The sequence below is a fragment of the Mus musculus genome, chromosome 9 (assembly GCF_000001635.26).
Source record: "Mus musculus strain C57BL/6J chromosome 9, GRCm38.p6 C57BL/6J".
Classification (NCBI taxonomy): Eukaryota; Metazoa; Chordata; class Mammalia; order Rodentia; family Muridae; genus Mus; species Mus musculus.
The window spans coordinates 66,397,714-66,418,193 of NC_000075.6; the positions used below are offsets into that span (position 1 = coordinate 66,397,714).

Below are 20,480 nucleotides of genomic sequence, written 5' to 3' on the forward strand. Positions count from 1 at the left end.
TTTTCATATGTTGCTTTTAGAAAGAGAAGATCTGGGCTGATCTCTCTCCCTCCCCTCCTACTCCCCCCTCTGCCTCCCCCTCTCCCTTTCCCCCCCCCCTTTTTTCTTTGCTTTTGGATATTAGGTGGTAATTGAAACACTCTCAGTTGGAGCAACCATGCTGTTACCTCCATTAAGAGAACGGATGGAATTACTTCATTCTCTTTTACCCCAAGGACCTGATAGATGGGAAAGCTTATCCAAAGGACAGGTAAGCCTTTGCATGTAGATATACCATTCATAGCACAGGAAATAGGACTGAGAGGAAAATAAAGCAAACAAGTCTTTTCACAAATATGCTTGCTAGTTGCGGTGCATCCTGACTATTTGATATTGTATGTTGGAAGAATTGTTGGATGTCTAATGACCTGAAATGATGCATATGATAATTTACAAGGTTAACTCGGAGTCTATTCTTAGAGTCATGATTCATTTTTTTAGTGTTGATTATGGTGTCAAGCCAGATACCCTTCTTTTATTGTAAGTACTGAGTTAAAATCAGTCTTGTGTTACCGCTGTTAGTCCGATGCCTAGAGGTGCATATCTGAAAAGGAAAAGGTCATTAGCAAAAAGTATTTGAGATGTGAGTATGCTTATTTTTAATTTTTATTGTTTTAAGCACATGAAAATAAATGCTTTGCTGTTCTAAGTAGAAGAGTTAATTTTAGAGCTATAGATTGGAGGAGAAGCATGGTATTTACTGGCAGTATAATGTCCAAGATGCTTTTCAGTAAGTATTTTGCATAGTTCAAATTACAAGTGATTTCTTTCAAACAATAGAATAAGCAATTTTCATCAATATTTTTGTAGAATAACATGAATATAATTTATCTATTGGAGTTTTCTACTGATGCCTACTTATAGTACTTAAATTATTTACATTATTTTAGCTAGAATTTTAGCTGTTCATCATAAAAGATGAGATTAAAAATTTGTTACATTTTTCCAAATGGTACTGTCTGAATAGTTTTTTTTTTTATAATTATATACTTCCTGGGCTAGAGAGATTGCTCAGTGGTTAAGAATACTGACTGCTCTTCCAGAAGTCCTGAGTTCAATTCCTAGCAACCACCTGGTGGCTTACAACCATCTGTAATGGGATGTGATGCCCTCTTTTGGTGTGTCTGAAGACAACTACAGTGTGCTCATATAAATAAATAGATCTTAAAAAAATATTTATGGACTGGAGAGATGGCTCAGTGGTTAAGAGCACTAACTGTTCTTCCAGTGGTCCTGAGTTCAAATTCCATCAACTACGGTGGCTTATAACCATCTGTAATGAGATCTGATGCCTTCTTCTGGTGTGTCGTCTGAAGATAGCTACAGTATATTTATATACATAAAATAAATAAATCTTTAAAAGATTTATTTTAAAAATGTTTATATACTTAAAGGTTGTTTATCAAACAAGTAAGTGGATTAATTAACATAGTATAGTTTTTGTCCGAAATTTTCTTCTAATGCATGTTATCCTAGTTATATGTTTCTTTTTCATTGTTGTTTAGAGAATGCAACTGGATATAATTCTGACAAGTTTACAAGATCATACCCATGTAGCCTCCCTTCTTGGCTATAGCTCACCTTCCGATGCTGCTGACCTTTCGACTGTGTGCATGGGATATGGAAACCTGTCAGACCAACCATATGGTTCTCAGATCTGCCATCCAGACACTCATCTGGCCGAAATTTTAATGAAGACTCTCTTAAGAAATTTAGGGTTTTATACGGTACCTTGCTTTTTCAATATATTAAGAAAAGAATAAAGGGGTAAGGATCTTTTTAGGTCAAAGTATTGTAACATTTAAGCAATATAAATAAAATTTTAGATTTCCTTCTCCAAAGATAGAAACATGTCAGATCTGAAATACTGTGGTGGCCAAGTAATATGTAACTTAAAATTATAAAATGACATGTTAAAATTTTATCAAGTGTTTCTCATGTAATAAAGAAGAATAAACATAAAAATAGTTTTCTAAACATACTTAAAATATAATCTTCATTATGTGTAATTTTAGGATCAAGCATTTGGAGAGCTGGAAAAGAATAGTGATAAATATCTTCTTGGAACATCATCTTCAGAGAACAGTCAGCCTGCTCATCTTCATGAACTACTGTGTTCATTACAGAAACAACTGCTTGCTTTTTGCCACATTAATAATGTTACTGAGGTATGAATTCTATGCTTTTCATGATGCTCTACTAGGAACATACAGCTCAGATAGTTGGGGATATCATATTATTTTTGTACTTTGGATATTTCAGAATAGTAATTTAGGGATTTTTTTTCTTTGCAGAACTCAAGCAGTGTGGCATTGCTTCATAAACATCTTCAGCTTTTGCTGCCTCATGCCACAGATATTTATTCACGTTCCGCAAATTTGCTTAAAGAAAGTCCTTGGAATGGCAGTGTTGGAGAAAAATTGAGAGGTGAGTTTGATGTTGACTTTCACATTTAACCAGTGGTTATAAAGCAAGAGTCATCGAACTTTTCCAAAACATCAAGAGGGCCTGATAATCTTTGTGTGGAGGAGAAATAATCCTGAGTTTCATTTGTATTCATTGTTTACTTTCATCTTGGTTTAGGGGTGATGTAGCAGTGATTGATCTTAAAGGATAAAGGTCTAATTATCTCAATAGATATATAGATATAACTTGAAGGCATTAGGTGATATAAACTCAAACAGTTAATTTATGATATAAAGTAACATTTTTATTTACTGCCTATTTTGACAGTATTCTGCCTTCCTTCCATTTTTTCAAGACAGGGTCTTCTGCTGTAGAATATGTTGTTCTCAATCTCAAAGCAATCCTTCTGACTCAGTGATCCACCAAAGGTTGTGGGGTTGTTACCACACCCTGTTCAATTTCCTTCTTGAAGTACCTTCTCCCATGGGCTTTCTTTTTACCCATCTTGACCAGTGATTTTCTGTGACTTCTTGAAGGATTTGTCCTTTCTTACATTGGATATTCCCTTCTGCATTGGGATGGATCCTCTAAATTTTGCTTTTAATTCTCTTTCCATTCTGAATAGGCTCATCTAGTTTAATTGTCTTTAACCACCATGCATGTGTTTCTATGTTTTCACCTAGCTGAGGATTTTCCTGGGCACCAGAGCTCCTCTAGTTGCCTATTGAACGTTTTCTTGTTGATCTCTGTAGTTTTTCTCTTAAAAAAAGTAGTACTCCATTGTGTAAATGTACCACATTTTCTGTATCCATTCCTCTGTTGAGGGACATCTGGGTTCTTTCCAGCTTCTGGATATTATAAATAAGGCTGCTATGAACATAGTGGAACATGTGTCCTTCTTACCAGTGTGGTACATTTACACAATGGAGTACTACTCAGCTATTAAAAAGAATGAATTTATGAAATTCCTAGGCAAATGGATGGACCTGGAGGGCATCATCCTGAATGAGGTAACCCAGTCACGAAAGAACTCACATGATATGTACTCACTGATAAGTGGATATTAGTCCAGAAACTTAGAGTACCCAAGATACAATTTGCAAAACACATGAAACTCAAGAAGAACGAAGACCAAAGTGTGGACACTTTGCCCCTTCTTAGAATTGGGAACAAACACCCATGGAAGGAGTTACAGAGACAAAGTTTGGAGCTGAGAAGAAAGGATGGACCATCTAGAGACTGCCATACCTGGGGATCCATCCCATAATCAGCCTCCAAACGCTGACACCATTGCATACACTAGCAAGATTTTGCTGAAAGGACCCTGATACAGCTGTCTCTTGTGAGGCTATGTCGGGGCCTAGCAAACACAGAAGTGGATGCTCACAGTCAGCTATTGGATGGATCACAGGGCCCCCAGTGGAGAACCTCGAGAAAGTACCCAAGGAGCTAAAGGGGTCTGCAACCCTATAGGTGGAACAACAATATGAACTAACCAGTACCCCCAGAGCTCGTGTCTCTAGCTGCATATGTATCAGAAGATGGCCTAGTCGGCCATCAGTGGAAAGAGAGGCCCATTGGTCATACAAACTTTATCTGCCTCAGTACAGGGGAACGCCAGGGCCAAGAAGTGGGAGTGGGTGGGTAGGGAAGTGGGGGAGAGGGCATGGGGGACTTTTGGAATAGCATTGGAAATGTAAATGAAGAAAATACCTAAAAAAAGAAGGAAAACGGGAGAAAGAGGAAAAAAAGAGAAAAAAGAAAGAGAAATCAGCTGAGAAACCAAGACTATTATTTATTACTCTGGTTTGTCTGTTATGTATGCAATGCAAATTTATTGTCCATTCAGACTGAGCTCACTTCTAAATGTTCCTCCTTTCCCTGAGTACAGTGCAATAATGGAACAAATTTGATTGGAAAGTAATCCCTAAAATGAAAGGGCAGATATTTTATGATGATCTTAATTTGAAAATTATTTTAAAACTTGCCTTATTAGAATGTTAGCATCATAGGAAGATGGAAAGTTTTGGCTGCTTTGGTCATGGCTGTGTCTGCACCTAGAATAGCATTTAGTCTGTTGTAGGTACTCTGAATTTAAAAGTGGGGATAAATTAGTGGATGTGGTATTATAATGTATCTTAAGAAAAGAGTTTCTGTGTTTTGAGTTTGTTGGCATGCAAGGTAAGTTTGCTTTTCTACAAAGTATCTGTCTGTAGGTGTTATTTTGATAGTAAATACTAACATGACATGATATCAGGTAGGTATTGAACAAAAAGTTATTGAATTTGTTTACTCTTTCCAAACTGAAGAAGTATTTAGGCTTTTTTGAGGTAACTGATTTACCTTGCATTCTTGCTCTTCATAGATGTGATCTATGTGTCAGCTGCAGGCAGTATGCTCTGCCAGATTGTTAACTCCCTACTGTTACTCCCGGTGTCAGTGGCTCGTCCTTTATTGAGTTACCTCCTCGACCTCTTGCCACCTCTTGATTGCCTTAATAGACTCCTGCCAGCTGCTGCTCTTTTAGAAGACCAAGAATTACAGTGGCCTCTTCATGGTAAGTACTGGCAATAAGAAGTTAAACAATGCTCTTGAGAAAGATTGTTCTTCTTCCATATCTCAAATAAAACCATTCCCAACAATATGGGTGTTTCATGTGATCAAAAAGATGTGATATTGTCTAAGAGTGAACAGTCTGAAGTGGGCAACTGACATCCAGCAGCTAAGAAAGTTGTTTTTGGACATTACAAAAAGCATCTTTAGGGCCAGTGGTTCTAAGACTTTTTGTTCTTCAGAGTTTGAAATGATTGAAATTAAGATGTGTCTTAAAACAGTAGCAAAATTGTGTTATACTTTAGTCAGCATTACCTTTTTCCTTTGAGGTATTTAAAATAATACATTTATAATCAGTGGATCACTATATTCGATTTAAACATTTTATGTCATAAATAGTATAATTTTAAAATCTATTTGATAGTAACATATTTCTTATTTTGTTTGGATATATAGACAACTGGCTGAATTTTAAAATAGAGATTGAGAAAGTATCTTGTTAGTGCATTTGACTTTTTTTTAAAAGCAGGAATTCTGTGAAAGTTTATTAGTTTTAATACTTCCTATTAGGAATCTGAGTTTTCAGGAGATTGGACCTAATACACTTTCAGAATACACTTGTTGTACTTAAAACTTTGCCATTCATGATTCATTTCACAGCCACTTATAAATAGTAATAATCAGGTCATATAGGCATCCTTTAAAACTCAAGGTGTATTTACCCTGGGCTAATTACCAGTGTATAAAACTATATAACATTGTAGCATTTTTAGGTATAGTAATCTCTAATCCATTTTTTAGTTTTTTTTTAATATTGATTTTACTTTTTATTTTTTTAACATATAAGAAATAAATGTAATAAACAAAATACATGGACAAATATACAGGAATCATATGATCATCTCAATGGAAGCAAAAAAAAAAAAGTCAACATGCATTCTTAATAAAAGCCCCAGAACAAGTAGGGCTGTAGGAAACATATTCCAACATAATATAGATTATGTATGACAACTCATGGCCAATATCATCCTAAATACAAATGGGAAAATATTAAATCAAATTATTTTCAATTGAAGATTATAATTATCTTATACTCCAAAATTTGACTAGAAAAATTGTAGAAATTATCAATAATTTCAGCAAAGTTTTATGATACATAATTGACTTACAAAATTTACCAGTCTTAATACATATGAGTAACAAGCATGCTGAGAAAGAGATCATGGACACACTCCTCTTCCCAGTTTCTCAAATCAAATATTTAGAATATACATAACAAAAGAGGTAAAAACCGTCTACAATGAAAACTTTAAATGTGTGAAGAAAGAGATGAAGAAACATACTAGAATTTGAAGACCTCCCAAGTGTATAGCTTGGTAGAATTAACATTATGAAATAAGACCTTCTACCAAAACAATTTACTGATTCAATGAAATCACAATCAACATCCTCATCTCATTCTTCACATAAATAGAAAGAAAATCCTCAATTTGATATGGAACCACAAGAGCCCCAGAATAGCCACCTGGTCCTAGATAAGTGTTTCTATGCATTCTGCTCATTTTAAGTGCTAAGTGCATCTGTCTATGACCCTAACTTTTATACATCTGTTTCTGTTGAGTCCATTTTGTTCTATATTAGAATGGCTACTCCAGCTTGTTTCTTGGGAGCATTTGCTTGGAAAATTGTTTTCCAACCTTTTACTCTGAGGTAGTTTCTGTCTTTGTCACTGAGGTACATTTTCTGTATGCAGCAAAATGCTGGGTCCTTATTACATATCCAGTCTGTTAGTCTATATCTTTTTATTGGGGAGTTGAGTCCATTGGTGTTAAGAGATATTAAGGAATAGTGATTGTTGCTTCCTGTTATTTTTTATGTTATTTTTATGTTTGTGTGGCTATCTTCTTTTGGGTTTGTTGAAAGAAGATTACTTTCTTGCTTTTTCTAAGGTGTAGTTTCCTTCCTTGTGTTGGCGTTTTCCATCTATTATCCTTTGTAGGGCTGGTTTGTGGAAAGATATTGTGTAAATTTGGTTCTGTCATGGAATATCTTGGTTTCTCTGTCTATGGTAATTGAGAGTTTTGCTGGTTATAGTAGCCTGGGCTGGCATTAGTGTTCTCTTAGAGTCTGTATGACATCTGCCCAGGATCTTCTAGCTTTCATAATATCTGGTGAAAAATCTGGTGTAATTCTGGTAGGTCTGCCTTTATATGTTACTTGACCTTTCTCCCTTACTGCTTTTAATATTCTTTCTTTGTTTAGTGCATTTGGTGTTGTGATTATTATATGACGGGATGAATTTCTTTTCTGGTCCAGTCTATTTGGAGTTCTGTAGACTTTCTTGTATGTTCATGGGGCATCTATCTCTGTCTTTAGGTTAGGGAAGTTTTCTTCTATAATTTTGTTGAAGATATTTACTGGTCCTTTAAGTTGGGACTCTTAGCTCTCTACTATACCTATTATCCTTAGGTTTGGTCTTCTCATTGTGTCCTAGATTTCCTGGATGTTTCGGGTTAGAAGCTTTTTGCCTTTTGCATTTTCTTTGACTTTTGTGTCAATGTTTTCTATGGTATCTTCTGCACCTGAGATTTTTTTCTTCTATCTCTTGTATTCTGTTGGTGATGCTTGCATCTATGACTCCTGATCTCTTTCCTAGGTTTTCTAACTCCAGGGCTGTCTTCCTTTGTGATTTCTTTATTGTTTCTATTTCCATTTTTAGATCTTGGATGATTTTGTTCATTTCCTTCACCTGTTTGATTGTGGGTTTGTTGTTTTTTTTTTTGGAGACAGGGTTTTTCTGTGTACCCCTGTCTGTCCAAGAACTCACTCCGTAGACCAGGCTGGCCTCGAACTCAGAAATCCACCTTCCTCTGCCTCCTGAGTGCTGGGATTAAAGTCGTGCGCCACCACTGCCCAGCTTTGCTTATGTTCTTATGCTTGCCTCCCACCATCTGGTTCTCGCTAGTGCTACCTGTCCTCGCTATATCTGACTGGAGCCTGTTCTTCCTGTGATCCTGGTTGTGTCAGAACTCCTCAGAGTTAAGCTGTCTCTATGATCCTGCTATTCTGGGATCCTGTGATCCTGAGATCCTGGGTGTGTCAGAGCTTCTGGGAGTAAAGCTGCTTCTGAGACCCTGAGATCCTGGTGTGACCAAGCCCCTGGGATCCTGGGATCCTGGGATCCTGTGTGTGTTAGAGCTCCTGGGAGTGGAGCTTCCTCTGGGTATTGTGGGACTGGCTGCAGAATTCAGGCCCAAGGTCTGTTTAGGGCGGCCCAGACTGGAAGGCTAGTGCATTTGATTTTAAACATGGCATTTAAATTCATTCTTGGTTTATATAATGTTGGTGATTCTAGACAGTTGACAGTAGCTTATGTTTACAAGAGTATTATTGTTACCCATTGGAGTCTTTGTGTTAAGGCTGTCAGACTTCACCATTGAAACATAAGATCTTTCACAGTTAGTGAATTGTCTTTTTTGTTTGTTTGTTTGTTTGTTTTTGCTAGTAACTTCTTATGTAACCTTGAAAAAGTCACTTGTTCAGTGCCTAGGGTGTTTGTTTTGTTTTCTCTTTTCTTTTTTTCTGCAAAGCATTGGACTTTGACAAGATAACATTGAAGCTCTTGCTGGAACAGTTCTGGAGTGGTTCTGTTGACCAATGCACTGAAATGGTCAAAATATCAAATTCATGATTATGTTGATATCAGCATAGTGATTTGGCTTGATGTGGATAGTTTTGGTTTAATTTTGGGGTTAATTTTGATTCAAAGTGTTTAGAACTTTGTTATGTTGGATGAGCCAAGTGTGCTGTTCTGAATTTCTTTGGGTTTATAACTGATAATTTTTAAAAAGTTTCTCTTTTTCATGCTGTTCTTGCCTAGTTTGCCAAATTAGTACTCTATTCATATAGTATGAATTTAGAATCTTAATTCTTTTTTTTCCTGTTTTCTGAAATATTTTTTGTAAGGTAAAGATTATCTTTTATTTGAGTGCTAGAAGAATTTTTCTGTGAAATTATCTGTCCCTTATGGTTTATTATATTTTAAGAATGTGTATATGCATGAGTTGTAGGATATTTTTCTAATCTATTTTAGAAATTGTTATTTTTCCAGAAAATGTTATTTTGTTGGCTTTAAAGTTTATTGGTGTAAAACTGATTGCATTCATTTGTGGTTTAAAAAATTTCCTATATAAGCATTGCTATATGTTCTTTTTATTTCTAATTTTAAAATATATGGAGTCTGTTTTTCTTTATTAGTTTTATTAGATTTGTCCTTTTTTTTTTCCTTCAAATACCTGCCTTTTGGAATGCTTGTTTTCTCATTTCTGTTATCTTCACAGCTATCCTGCATGCGTGTGTATGTGTGTGTGTGTATTTGTGTGTGTGTGTGTGTGTGTGTGTGTGTGTGTGTGTACATGTGAAGAACTTTTAGAAACAAACATCCAATAAGAAACCTTGGGGCTGGGGCTGGTGAGATGGCTCAGTTGTTAAAGAGTGCTGACTGCTCTTCCGAAGGTTCGGAGTTCAAATCCCAGCAACCACATGGTGGCTCACAACCATCTATAACAAAATCTGATGCTGTCTTCTGGAATGTCTGAAGACAGCTACAGTGTACTTACATATAATAAATAAATAAATAAATAAATAATAAAAGAAGAAAAAAGAAACCTCGGGTCTGGTTCTTAGTATAAGATAGTTCTGAGTTCTGAGTTCAAGCCAGAAGAGCATTAAGCAATAGTGTTACTGGAATGTCTGAAGACAGCTACAGTGTACTTACATATAATAAATAAATAAATAAATAAATAATAAAAGAAGAAAAAAGAAACCTCGGGTCTGGTTCTTAGTATAAGATAGTTCTGAGTTCTGAGTTCAAGCCAGAAGAGCATTAAGCAATAGTGTTACTTTAATTAATGAATTCTTGTTTGGTTTTTGGAGAAAAAGTCCCAAAGACTGACTAAAAATGGTAAAATTTCATCTAGATAGTATAATAGAATCTCTTGAGATAAGTTTACTTGGGCTGATTTATTATTAAGGTTAGGGTTAAAATTAGTAACTTTACAAAGGAAATTTTATTTAATAGCCTTATATGTCTGAGTAAATTTTAAATTAGTCTAATAGACCAGGTAATTTGTACACAGAAAATACTATGTGTTCTTCTTAAGAAAATATTTTTTTCAATATGTTATAGTTTAATAAGTTAGAGAAAATGAGAAAGCTTTTAAAATTTAAAATATCAGATAAAGACACAATTACTACTGATTTTTCTCTGTAGGGGGGCCAGAAGTAATTGACCCAGCTGGTGTGCCATTACCTCAACCAGCTCAATCTTGGGTATGGCTTGTGGATCTGGAAAGAACAATTGCTCTCCTCATTGGCCGATGTCTTGGTGGCATGCTTCAAGGCTCCCCCGTGTCTCCAGAGGAACAGGATACTGCATATTGGATGAAAACACCACTTTTCAGTGATGGTGTGGAAATGGACACCCCTCAGTTGGGTAATATGCTTCTCTGAAGCACGTGAAACACGTACTTCTTTGTTTCTTCTTGGAGATCTTTTACCTGAGTGTTGAAAACAGAACTCGTGCATTTTCCACATTAGGTCAAAAGAGGATCTAAAATTGTAATGTACAGTTCACAGAAAAACAGTTAAGTTCTGCAGCATGGTTATGAACCACTAGTGTAGGAGTATATGGATCTAGGGAAATGTTGAGCAGTAGTTCTCAACCTTTGGAATGCTGCAAACTTTTAATAGAGTTTTTCATGATGTGGTAACACCTAGCCATAAAATTATTTCATTGCTACTTTATAACTGTAATTTTTCTACTATTATAAATCATAATGTAAATATCAGATATTCAGGGTATGTGATATGCCATTCCCAGGGGGGTTGCGACCCATAGGTTGCAAACCACTTTTCTAGAGCCAACTATGGTAGCTCAGTCCTGTAGTCCCAGCACTTGAGAGGCTGAGTCAGGAGAATTGCTGCAAGATCAAGTCTAAGCTATATAAGTTCCAGATTCAACTGGGCTACAATGAGAAACCCTCATTTCAAAAACGCTGGAAATACAGGTTTGATCCTATTTTGTTAACACTTTTCCCTTATTTTGATCAAGTCATAGAAAAAAATATTTGTGTTCTAAAGCTTGGGGTTAGAAAACCTCTTCCCTGAGTAGAATGAACTGGATGAGTACCTATCAGGACTGAGCAGTGTCCAATTTTCAGATACTATGTTAGAGTTACAATTGCTGTGATGGAACACCATGACCAAAAGCACCTTGGAGAGGAATGGGTTTATTTGGCTTCTACTTCTACTTCATTGTTCATCAATAAAGATGTCAGAACAAGAAGTCACATGATGACAGGAACTTGGAGCCAGGAGGAATGCTGCTTACTTGAAGGCTTGCTCCCCATGACTTGCTCAGCCCACTTTTTCATAGAAACCAGGACCATCAGCTCTGGGGCAAACCCTTCCACAATGGACTGATCCCTACCTCATTTATCACTAAGAAAATACCCTACAGGTTTGCCTGTAGTCCAATCTTATGAATGCATTTTCTCAATTGAGGGTCTCTCTTCTCAGATTTCTATAGCTTGTTTCAAGTTGACATGAAACTAGCTAGCACAGTCACTACCTGTAGGTTTGAATGGCAGGTTTTATTCCTCCATTTGTAGTTTCCTTTGGGAATTCCCTTTCCTTCCATCGCTCCCATTTCTCTTCTTTGTTGGCTCTTACACTGAACACAAGATTTATTCAGTGTCCCAGTGTATGGTAATCTAGGATTGATATTTTAATCTCACTGGGCCTCTAAATTTGATTCTATGAAATATTGAGTAGGATTAGCTAGCCTATATTAAGCCTAATCTTTGTTATTTTTCCAGTAAGAAAAAGACTCAGATATACACAAAGTAAAGAGAGAGGGGGCAAGAGAGGGAAAAGAGGGAGCCTACAGGTTAGGAAAGGCTGGGGTAGACAGGTAGAAAGGGAGGGTAGAAGAAAAAGAAGTTTTGCTTTGGGTATGCATATATGGTAAAAAGAGCAAGAAAAAGAGTTCTTTTTTCAAATAGAAGCAAGTACTCATCATTTCACTTTAAGCATTCCAGCATTTTCAGCGCTCACGCCTGTGGTAGTCCCTAGTAATCCTTTGAGTAAAAAAGGTGTCTGTTGATCCATACATACCTTAAGTATGAATAAAATAAACTCCTATTTTAATATTATTTTTAGTTTTTAAAAAATAAAATTGTGTAACATATCAAGAAAAGGTATTTGCCTCTGTAAAACTGAATGTATAATATTCCTGTTATGTTATGGTTTGAATTGCCTTTTGGTACTTGTCAAAACCCTGACCATCGTTTTGGCACAGTGGAAATAAAAAGTGAAGTGACCCAGCTGTAGGTGTACACATTCTCAACACTGTAGTACTTGGGAGACAGAGGGTCGGCCCAGACGGTAGGGCAGCATCCTTGTTTCCAGAAATGTAATAGTGATTCTGAATGCTAGAGGTCCTGTTGAGGAATTGGAAGTTTTGTTCATGGCATCTGTGATCCTTTTTGTATCACTCTTTTACCTGATTGTTTTCCTTTAAGTCTATCAAAGAGAAAACATTTTATTGTCTTTGTTGTGGCTTTACTTTTTTCAAAGCGGATACTATGCAATTTTAATGCAATGGTTTTCAAGGCTGTGCTTCACGTACGTGTAGGACATTTTGTATCCCTGGCACTATTTGCCAAAATGTCCATTTCTTTCTTTTTTAGAGGGAGTTAGAAAGGTGATACTTCCTCCAACTAAAGAAAAAAAAGAAAGTAGAGCACTTTATTTTAGTAGTGTCTACTTTAGCCCCAAGTACATAATTTCATGTTTTGAGTATATAAGATTTTATTTGCAGTTACAAAATTTATGAAGTTTAAAATTGGGAGTTTAACCAGATGTTAGTGACGCACACCTTTAATCCCAGCAGCTGGGAGGCAGAGGCAGGCAGATTTCTTGAGTTTGAGGTCAGGTTGGTCTACAGAGCGAGTTCCAGGACAGGCAGTGATACACAGAGAAACCCTGTCTCAAATCCAAAACACCAAACAAAGAGAATTTGAGGACTGATGGCTTAAGGTGTAAAGTGTTTGCTGCTAGGACTGGTAACTGAGCTAATCACTAGGACCTACTTGGTGCAAGGAGAAAAGTGACTCCCACAAGTTGTCTTCTGACCTCCCATATGCTGCAGTGCTCTCACACACACACACACACTCATGCACAGGGATGATGGGAGAAAGAGAAATGAATAAATAGAATGATTAATTAAATTTTTTTTAATAGATAAATGCATGAGCTGCCTACTAGAAGTAGCTCTTTCAGGAAATGAAGAACAGAAGCCTTTTGATTACAAATTGCGGCCTGAAGTTGCTGTCTATGTAGACTTGGCATTGGGTTGTTCTAAAGAGCCTGCCAGAAGCCTTTGGATCAGCATGCAGGATTATGCTGTCAGTAAAGGTAAGATAAAGAGAAGGAAATGGGGAAATATATAGCTAACTTGCCTAAATAATTCATGTGTTTGTATAGATAAAAAATAATAGGAGCTATTCCTATTGCTTCTTGAGGAAAATAATTTCATATAAGTAACAGCTTAAAATAATTGTTTTTCTGTTTGTGGAAAATGCATCATTGTATCAGGTTATTTGAGGTACTCACATATACCCCATTTAAAGAAAATTGTGTTAAAGTTGGACTCTGTGTAATAAATCATTTTATGAAAGTATTCAGTGAAGCATTATATTAGAGGATGTATATTTAGATGTCTAGGCTGTAGGCCTACTGAATATCTCTTTATATAAAAAGTTTTGCCTATTCAGAGTGCTAATAGTACCCATTTGAGATAAAATATGCTAGTAATAGTGAATAGTATACAAATATATGGTAATATTTCTATTTCTAATATTTTTTATTTAGTAGAATTAACTGTATGTGCAAATTTCAGAATATCCTTGATTTATTCTTAGCTCCCATGTTTGACAGTGACCCATATTAAAGCCAGGCATAGTGGTGCAAACCTGTAATTCCAGCACTCTGGATGTGAAACAGGAAGGTCGGTTTAAGATCAGCTTCCACTATATAGTGAGTTTGAGGCTAATATGGGTTACGTGAAACCCTATCTCAAAATAAGTACCCCAACCAGACAAACACAGTCGCCCATATCGTTGAGAGTAACATCTGTAGTCTCTTTTTTTTTTTTTTCTGTGTTCTTTCTTATCCTATCCTTAGTTTTCTTCGGTATCTTGGAATTCTCAGGTTTAAAAGATGGTAAAAAGTAAATACGTCTTCACTTTTCGTTGGCTTTTATCTTTTATAAATAAAATTAACCAATATGTACATCTCTCTTTTTTTAAAGACAGAGGCTTAAGCTCAAGTCTGGCATTAAACTCTTAGTCCTTTTGCCTCAGCCTCCTGAGTACTGAAATTACTGCATTGTGCTACCATTCCTAGATCAGTTATTTTAAACACTAGTGGAAAGATAGATTGGTAGCTAGTTATATGGCTCATGGTCACTTGTGCCAAACCTGATATCCTGAGTTCAGTCCCAGGGACCCACATGAGAACTGCAGTTTGCCCTTTGCCCTTCATACATGTCATGGCACTCTACTCCAGGGTGCAATCTCCCCTCCCTTCCCCTCTCCTCCCCTCCCTTCTCCTCCCCTTCCCTCCCCTCTCCCTTCCTCCTCCTTTCTTCCTTCTTCCCTCTCTCTTCTCTCCTCTCCCCTCCCCCTCCCCCTCCCTGTTTAATTATGTCATAACAGTTTTCAGACAGTAACCAGGTCTGTGGAACAGGCAACATCTCGAGAACCTGATGTGGATAAATTCTGAATGCATATATACAGTGTACATGGTTGTTACAAGAGTCTCTGTGGACTCTGAAGTTTTATATAAAGTTAGGCATGTTTTCATTGTCAGTTCTTTTGTCTATAAATTGGTTAAGTCTGGATTTATACTTTTAACTTATACATGGAAATAAAGCGAAAATTAATATATAGCATTTTATCTTTTGGGGAAGGAGCCTTAAGAATAGTTAAGAACAAGCAAAACTAAATTGGGCTTAATATTTTCCAGGGATACTTTTTGTTTGATTTCACATTTGAGAACAATCATTATTCAGTAAATCTGTCAGATGAGTAGTGAAGAACTCTGGGGGACTCCCCCCCCCATTGAATCTGCTGAATTTTCTTTATTTTAAGAGTATATACTTTATTTAGTATAATATACTCCATGGTCTGCCAACATAGAATTAAAAGAATGAGGGGGGGGGGCAGATGACCCACCTGACTGGCTTTCTTCATTTAATGCTGTGGTTTGAGTTTTCAATTATATATATTCATTTCTGTCTAGGCATTTTTTTTTCTGTCTAGGTATTTTTAATTGCCCAGATGCTCTTGAACTCTCACAGGATCTACTTTTATGGCTTAAAATAATACCATCTACATCTACATATCATATACATAGTTTCATTTGTGTGTGTGCCTAAGTGAATAGTGCATTCAGTTTTAGGCTGCTTAATGGAAAGTGTTCAAAACTCGATTTTGATTCCAGTTCTTTTCCTACAAAACTTGTGTGGTCTTGCAATCTCACTATAACTAATACATTTAAATTCTTGTTGGCTTCAAATTTTAACAGTACTTTCAGAGTTTATGCGTACTCTGGCAACTTCTCACTACTTGAATTGTTCCTACCCTGGTTTGACCACTATTGTTGCTTACTGCAGTAATGAATTCTGCTTTTTACTATCTGCTTTTACTATTCAAGAGGTAGAGCTTTTAAAATATAAGTCAGATCATACCATTTCTGTGTTCAGAACTCTCTTTGCTACTCCCCATTTTTTAAAAAAGTTATATAGACAGGTTATAGTCTAATTCCGCACCAGCTCTCTAATGTCATCTCCTACCACTCTTGTACCTTTGTTCCAGCAATTCTGACCTCTTGAACCCTGGTTATCCTAATGATATTCTGTACCAGTGAGGTTTCTTTCCTTGCTTCACTTAGCTCTCTGTTCAAATCAGAAAACTGATCAGAGCACCCTGTATGAAATAGTAATTATATAGCACAGTTCCCCAGTTCTTGCCCTGTGTTGTTTCTCTCTTTAGCCTGTGCCTGCCATATTCATTTATGTCTTTTGCATCTCCATAACCCATACCAAGATTCAAATTCCATGAGATCAGAGTCATGGTTCAAAACTGTATCCACAGTACCTGAAACAGTATTTGTGCATTTGTCAAGTAGTTGTTTCAAATGTCCGTGAAATTCAGATGTTGGGGAACAAAAGCTATTAATATTACCTCAGACCTGTTTTCTGAGTCCTTTTAAATGTCATTGTATCATTTTATTTTCAGATTGGGACAGTGCAACTTTAAGCAATGAGTCACTCTTGGACACTGTGTCTAGATTTGTTCTTGCAGCACTCCTCAAACACACAAACTTACTTAGTCAAGCATGTGGAGAAAGCCGGCAAGTAACTTAAAAACTATCCTCAGACAAATATTTGCTCTCATGATGTTAGAAACTAGGTAACTTTTCTATTTTGGTTCTTTATTTAGATACCAACCTGGTAAAAGCTTATCAGAAGTGTATCGTTGTGTATACAAAGTTCGAAGTCGTTTACTTGCTTGCAAGAACCTTGAACTTATTCAAACCAGGTCATCATCACGAGACAGATGGGTAAAGTTGGAAATCAATTAATTTCTATGTTTTCCTGCAAGCTTGTCAGAGGTGGCCCCACAATTTATGAAAAACATGCTACGATTGGTGTGAATGTTCAAAACATGCTAGCATGTTTTCTAGTGGAAAGTATTGGAAGAATAAAAGCACTGGGGTTTATTTACCTCATTTTTATCAAATGCAATAGGGCTGCTAGGTAATAGCCTGCATAGATGATAGTTACAAACTGGCTTGTTCATACCATGGGTAATATTCTCCTTTTTTAAAATTGATTAAGTTACATTGGAATTACCCTGTTTAACTTACAATGCCAGAAATTATCAGGGATATTTCCAGATACTTCAGATTGATTAAAAAAAAATGCAGCAATCATACAAGAACTGAAAATTATTAAAAATTCTCAGTGTAGTAAAAGGTGAGAAAAGGCCAAGGTTATAAACAATGCAGCAGCTCTGTAGTGTGCTCTGAAAGTGAAGGTTGAGGCCACTGATTGAGGATGATCCAGGAGTAAATATGGGAACAAATAGGTGATTTTGAAAGGACTTGGTGATTCAGACAGCACAACCCTGTAATTATAGAAATAAGCCTGTTCACAGTGCTTACTTTAAAACTAGGACACATCAGAGTTTCTGCTCTTTGTGATTTAGTTCCTAAACATAAGCAACAGACAAGAGTTCAGCATGTACTGGCTTAGTATTTATGGGTATGGATATTTGAGAGTGACCTTAAATGTTCAAAAGAAGTACTACTTTATTTCTCAAGGCTCTAATTTGAAACTCATGTATATGAAAGTAAATATGTGACATATGGGCCTCAGTGCTAAGTATTTGTATATTGTAAAGTTTCTAAGTTATTTACTGGTCATGAATCACAGATATCCTTTATTATGATTGTAATTGAAAGTTTTCATTTGTACTTTGTGTTGAAATTTATGAGATGAATTATTTAGTTATGATATTTGAGACTTTTCTAAGTATAGCTAACTGTTGGGTAGCAAGACCATTATGGGAAACTACATTAACATTGTTCTTACTAGATTTTGAACTTTTGGATTTTTGTGGTTGGGAAGGAGGGCAAAGTTTAATTTTAAAATGTACCATCTTAAATGTAGAATTATTGGTGATTCGGACTTAAAGTTATATGATAGAGTGCTGTTTAAGCATAGGTAAGGCTTTGAGTTTGAACCCTCGTACTGTTCCTGCAAGCATTTATTTGTACAGAGTAATAGCATAGAGAACTTGAAGGGAACAATAGAATCAATGCTAGTCATAATGGCACATGCTTTTAATTCCAGCACTCGGATGCAGAGGCAAGTGGTTCTTTGAGTTAAAGACTAGCCTGGCATACATTTTGAGTTCCAGCACAGCCAGGGCTGAATAGAGAGACCCTATCTCAAACCAACCAACCAACCAACCAACCAACCATCCAACCAATAACAAAAAAAATAAAACCAAGTAACAAAAATCACCTTTTGTGCTTATATCATTTTGTAACTTACATTGCAGCTTTGTAGTTTTATAGCCAAACACAAAGTAAATGTGAAGTAATTTATAGCCTTGACATTTCAGTGAAAATACCAGGCAAGAAAGAACATATGTTTGTTTGTATATATGTGTATATAGTCTGTGTAATCTTTGCAAATTACCAGTGTATTATTTGTAAAGTTTATGTGTTATTATTGATAGCAGCAGTATTTTCTAAGGCATAAAAATTTAGGTTTCTTGAAAAATTTTTGAAGCTTTGAAAAAAATATAGTCAGTGTAGTTTCCTATTATTTCTTTAAGATCACAGATAACCAAGACTCTGCAGATGTTGATCCTCAAGAACATTCCTTTACCCGGACCATTGATGAAGAAGCTGAAATGGAAGAGCTGGCTGAGAGAGACAGGGAGGATGGCCACCCAGAGCCAGAAGATGAGGAAGAAGAGCGGGAACATGAAGTAATGACAGCTGGCAGTAAGTACATTCTTCTCCATTGAGACGTGAGGATCCTGACATTTTGTAGGAAAACAGAGAAAGAGCATCTGTGTCATGCTTCGAAAATGCATCTGACACTTTACCAGGGATTTAAGTTTGCATTAGCCAACATTACAGGGGACTTTTGAACCCAGTGTAGTGTCACTCTAATGCCTTTGCATTGCATGTTCTGGTTTGAAAAGCCCTTAGAGCATGTCAGCTTTCAATCAGGCTGGAGACCTCTTTGTGGGGAAAGAACCCCTTACTATGCCATTTAGGAAGTCCAAATTGTGTTTTCTGTATAGAACTTTTAAAATTGTAAATTTCATCTATACTTTATTATTATATTTTTACCAGGCTGATACACACTTTTAATTAGTAATTTCCATATTAACAGATGAATCTAATGTTTTGCCAACTTTTTTGCCTGCATTTTCCATTAAGAATACTACTTGTACTCCAGATTTGAGCAAAGTTCTTTAGCTATTGTAAAATATTCACCATTATAATAGCAGCCTCAGAACCTTGCTGATTCACTAGCATTTTATACTTGTGAGCAGCATGGGTTGTGTCAAATGGACCCTTCTAGATGATGGTGTTTTAACTATAGAGGCAATCTTGCCCATCATAAACAGTTTCAGTTTCAGCAAAGACATCAGTGGTTGCTTCTTATTAATGTGTTTCAGATTCAGTCAAGTTCAGGTGTTAGGAATTATATAAACTCAGATAGGAAGATGCTCTTCATTATGCATAAGCTTAAATTTGTCTGTTTTCCTTGTAACCTGACATTTTTTCCCATACCAAGATATTGAACATTTCAGAAATAAGCAAGTTTTTTGTTTTTGAAGTGTAACCTAGAGAACAGTGGTTCTCAACCTATGTATTGCCATCCCTTTTGGGGTATGTCAAACATAGGGGTCTTCTAAAATCATCCTACATATTGTATATTTATATTATGGTTTGTGACAATAGCAAAATTATAGTTATAAAATAGCGATGAAAATAATTTTATGGTTAGGGGTCACTACAATGTGAGGTGGTGTTGTGTCATAGCATCAGGGTCACAGCATTAGGAAGGTTGAGAATCACTGACCTAAAGCCTTATATTGATCTTTAGAACCAGCTGGAGGATTTGTTAAAACATTGCTGGGCTCAATTTGCGGAGCTTCTGATTCAGGAAGTTTGGGTGGGTCTGGTATTTGCATTTACACAGTTGCACAGATACAGCAGCTGATGGCTGGTCTGAGACCTAACTCACTAGTAAGATTTGAAATCCTGGAGAAGGGGACCCGCTCTGTCATTCTTTAGTTGTTATGTGACCTTTTTGACTAGATGTAGGAATCTCATTAATACAAGAGCTGATTATAAAAGCATAAAATTTTCATTAGGTTTGTATGTACATGGGGATCCTCATAAGAAAGTGAATTTGAAAAGAAATTACTAAAGCTTGATGCTTTTATATCTTGTCAATAAAGAATGATTAAGAAATGACTGGACAGGTGGATACCTAGAATAGGGGAAAATTCCAAGATGTTGTAAGGAAATCTGGGAAACAGGGCAGATGGTCACTTTAGAGAGTTTGCTTAGCCTGACTTGGCAGCCCCATTAGCAGTCTTTGAGGGTTAAAGCTATTTTCTAGCTGTGATCCTAAAAGGATGTATCCTTTTAAAAGAGGCTACATGACTTGCTTCATGGAGGAAAAGACAGGCCAAATGGCCCTTCCCAAAGTCACAGATCTCACGTGATTACACCTAAGTCAGTTTACCAATTTGACATGTTTTAAGATGGCACAGCTCTCTTTCAAGGTGGAACCATCCAAATCCAAATTCTGTGAGGTA

General features: G+C 36.3%; 1 protein-coding gene across 13 annotated transcripts in view; it reads left to right on the forward strand.

Moving 5' to 3' along the window:
* Positions 1–20,480, forward strand: part of Herc1 (HECT and RLD domain containing E3 ubiquitin protein ligase family member 1) — a 158,364-nt gene that overhangs the window by 47,302 nt on the left and 90,582 nt on the right. For 10 of the 13 annotated variants that reach the window (XR_001778881.2, XM_006511103.3, XM_006511108.3 and 7 more), the window contains exons 13-22: positions 125–250; positions 1,545–1,766; positions 2,055–2,207; positions 2,334–2,466; positions 4,811–5,002; positions 10,271–10,492; positions 13,303–13,476; positions 16,362–16,476; positions 16,566–16,686; positions 18,471–18,642. Coding sequence is in view for 12 of the 13 variants with exons in the window: in XM_006511103.3 (XP_006511166.1) it covers positions 125–250; positions 1,545–1,766; positions 2,055–2,207; positions 2,334–2,466; positions 4,811–5,002; positions 10,271–10,492; positions 13,303–13,476; positions 16,362–16,476; positions 16,566–16,686; positions 18,471–18,642 (1,630 nt within the window). In the remaining variant the exon portion in view is untranslated. Of the gene's footprint in view, positions 1–124; positions 251–1,544; positions 1,767–2,053; positions 2,208–2,333; positions 2,467–4,810; positions 5,003–10,270; positions 10,493–13,302; positions 13,477–16,361; positions 16,536–16,565; positions 16,687–18,470; positions 18,643–20,480 lie in introns of those variants that run through there. The other 3 variants (XM_030244334.1, XM_030244335.1, XM_030244333.1) reach the window with 2 other exon arrangements.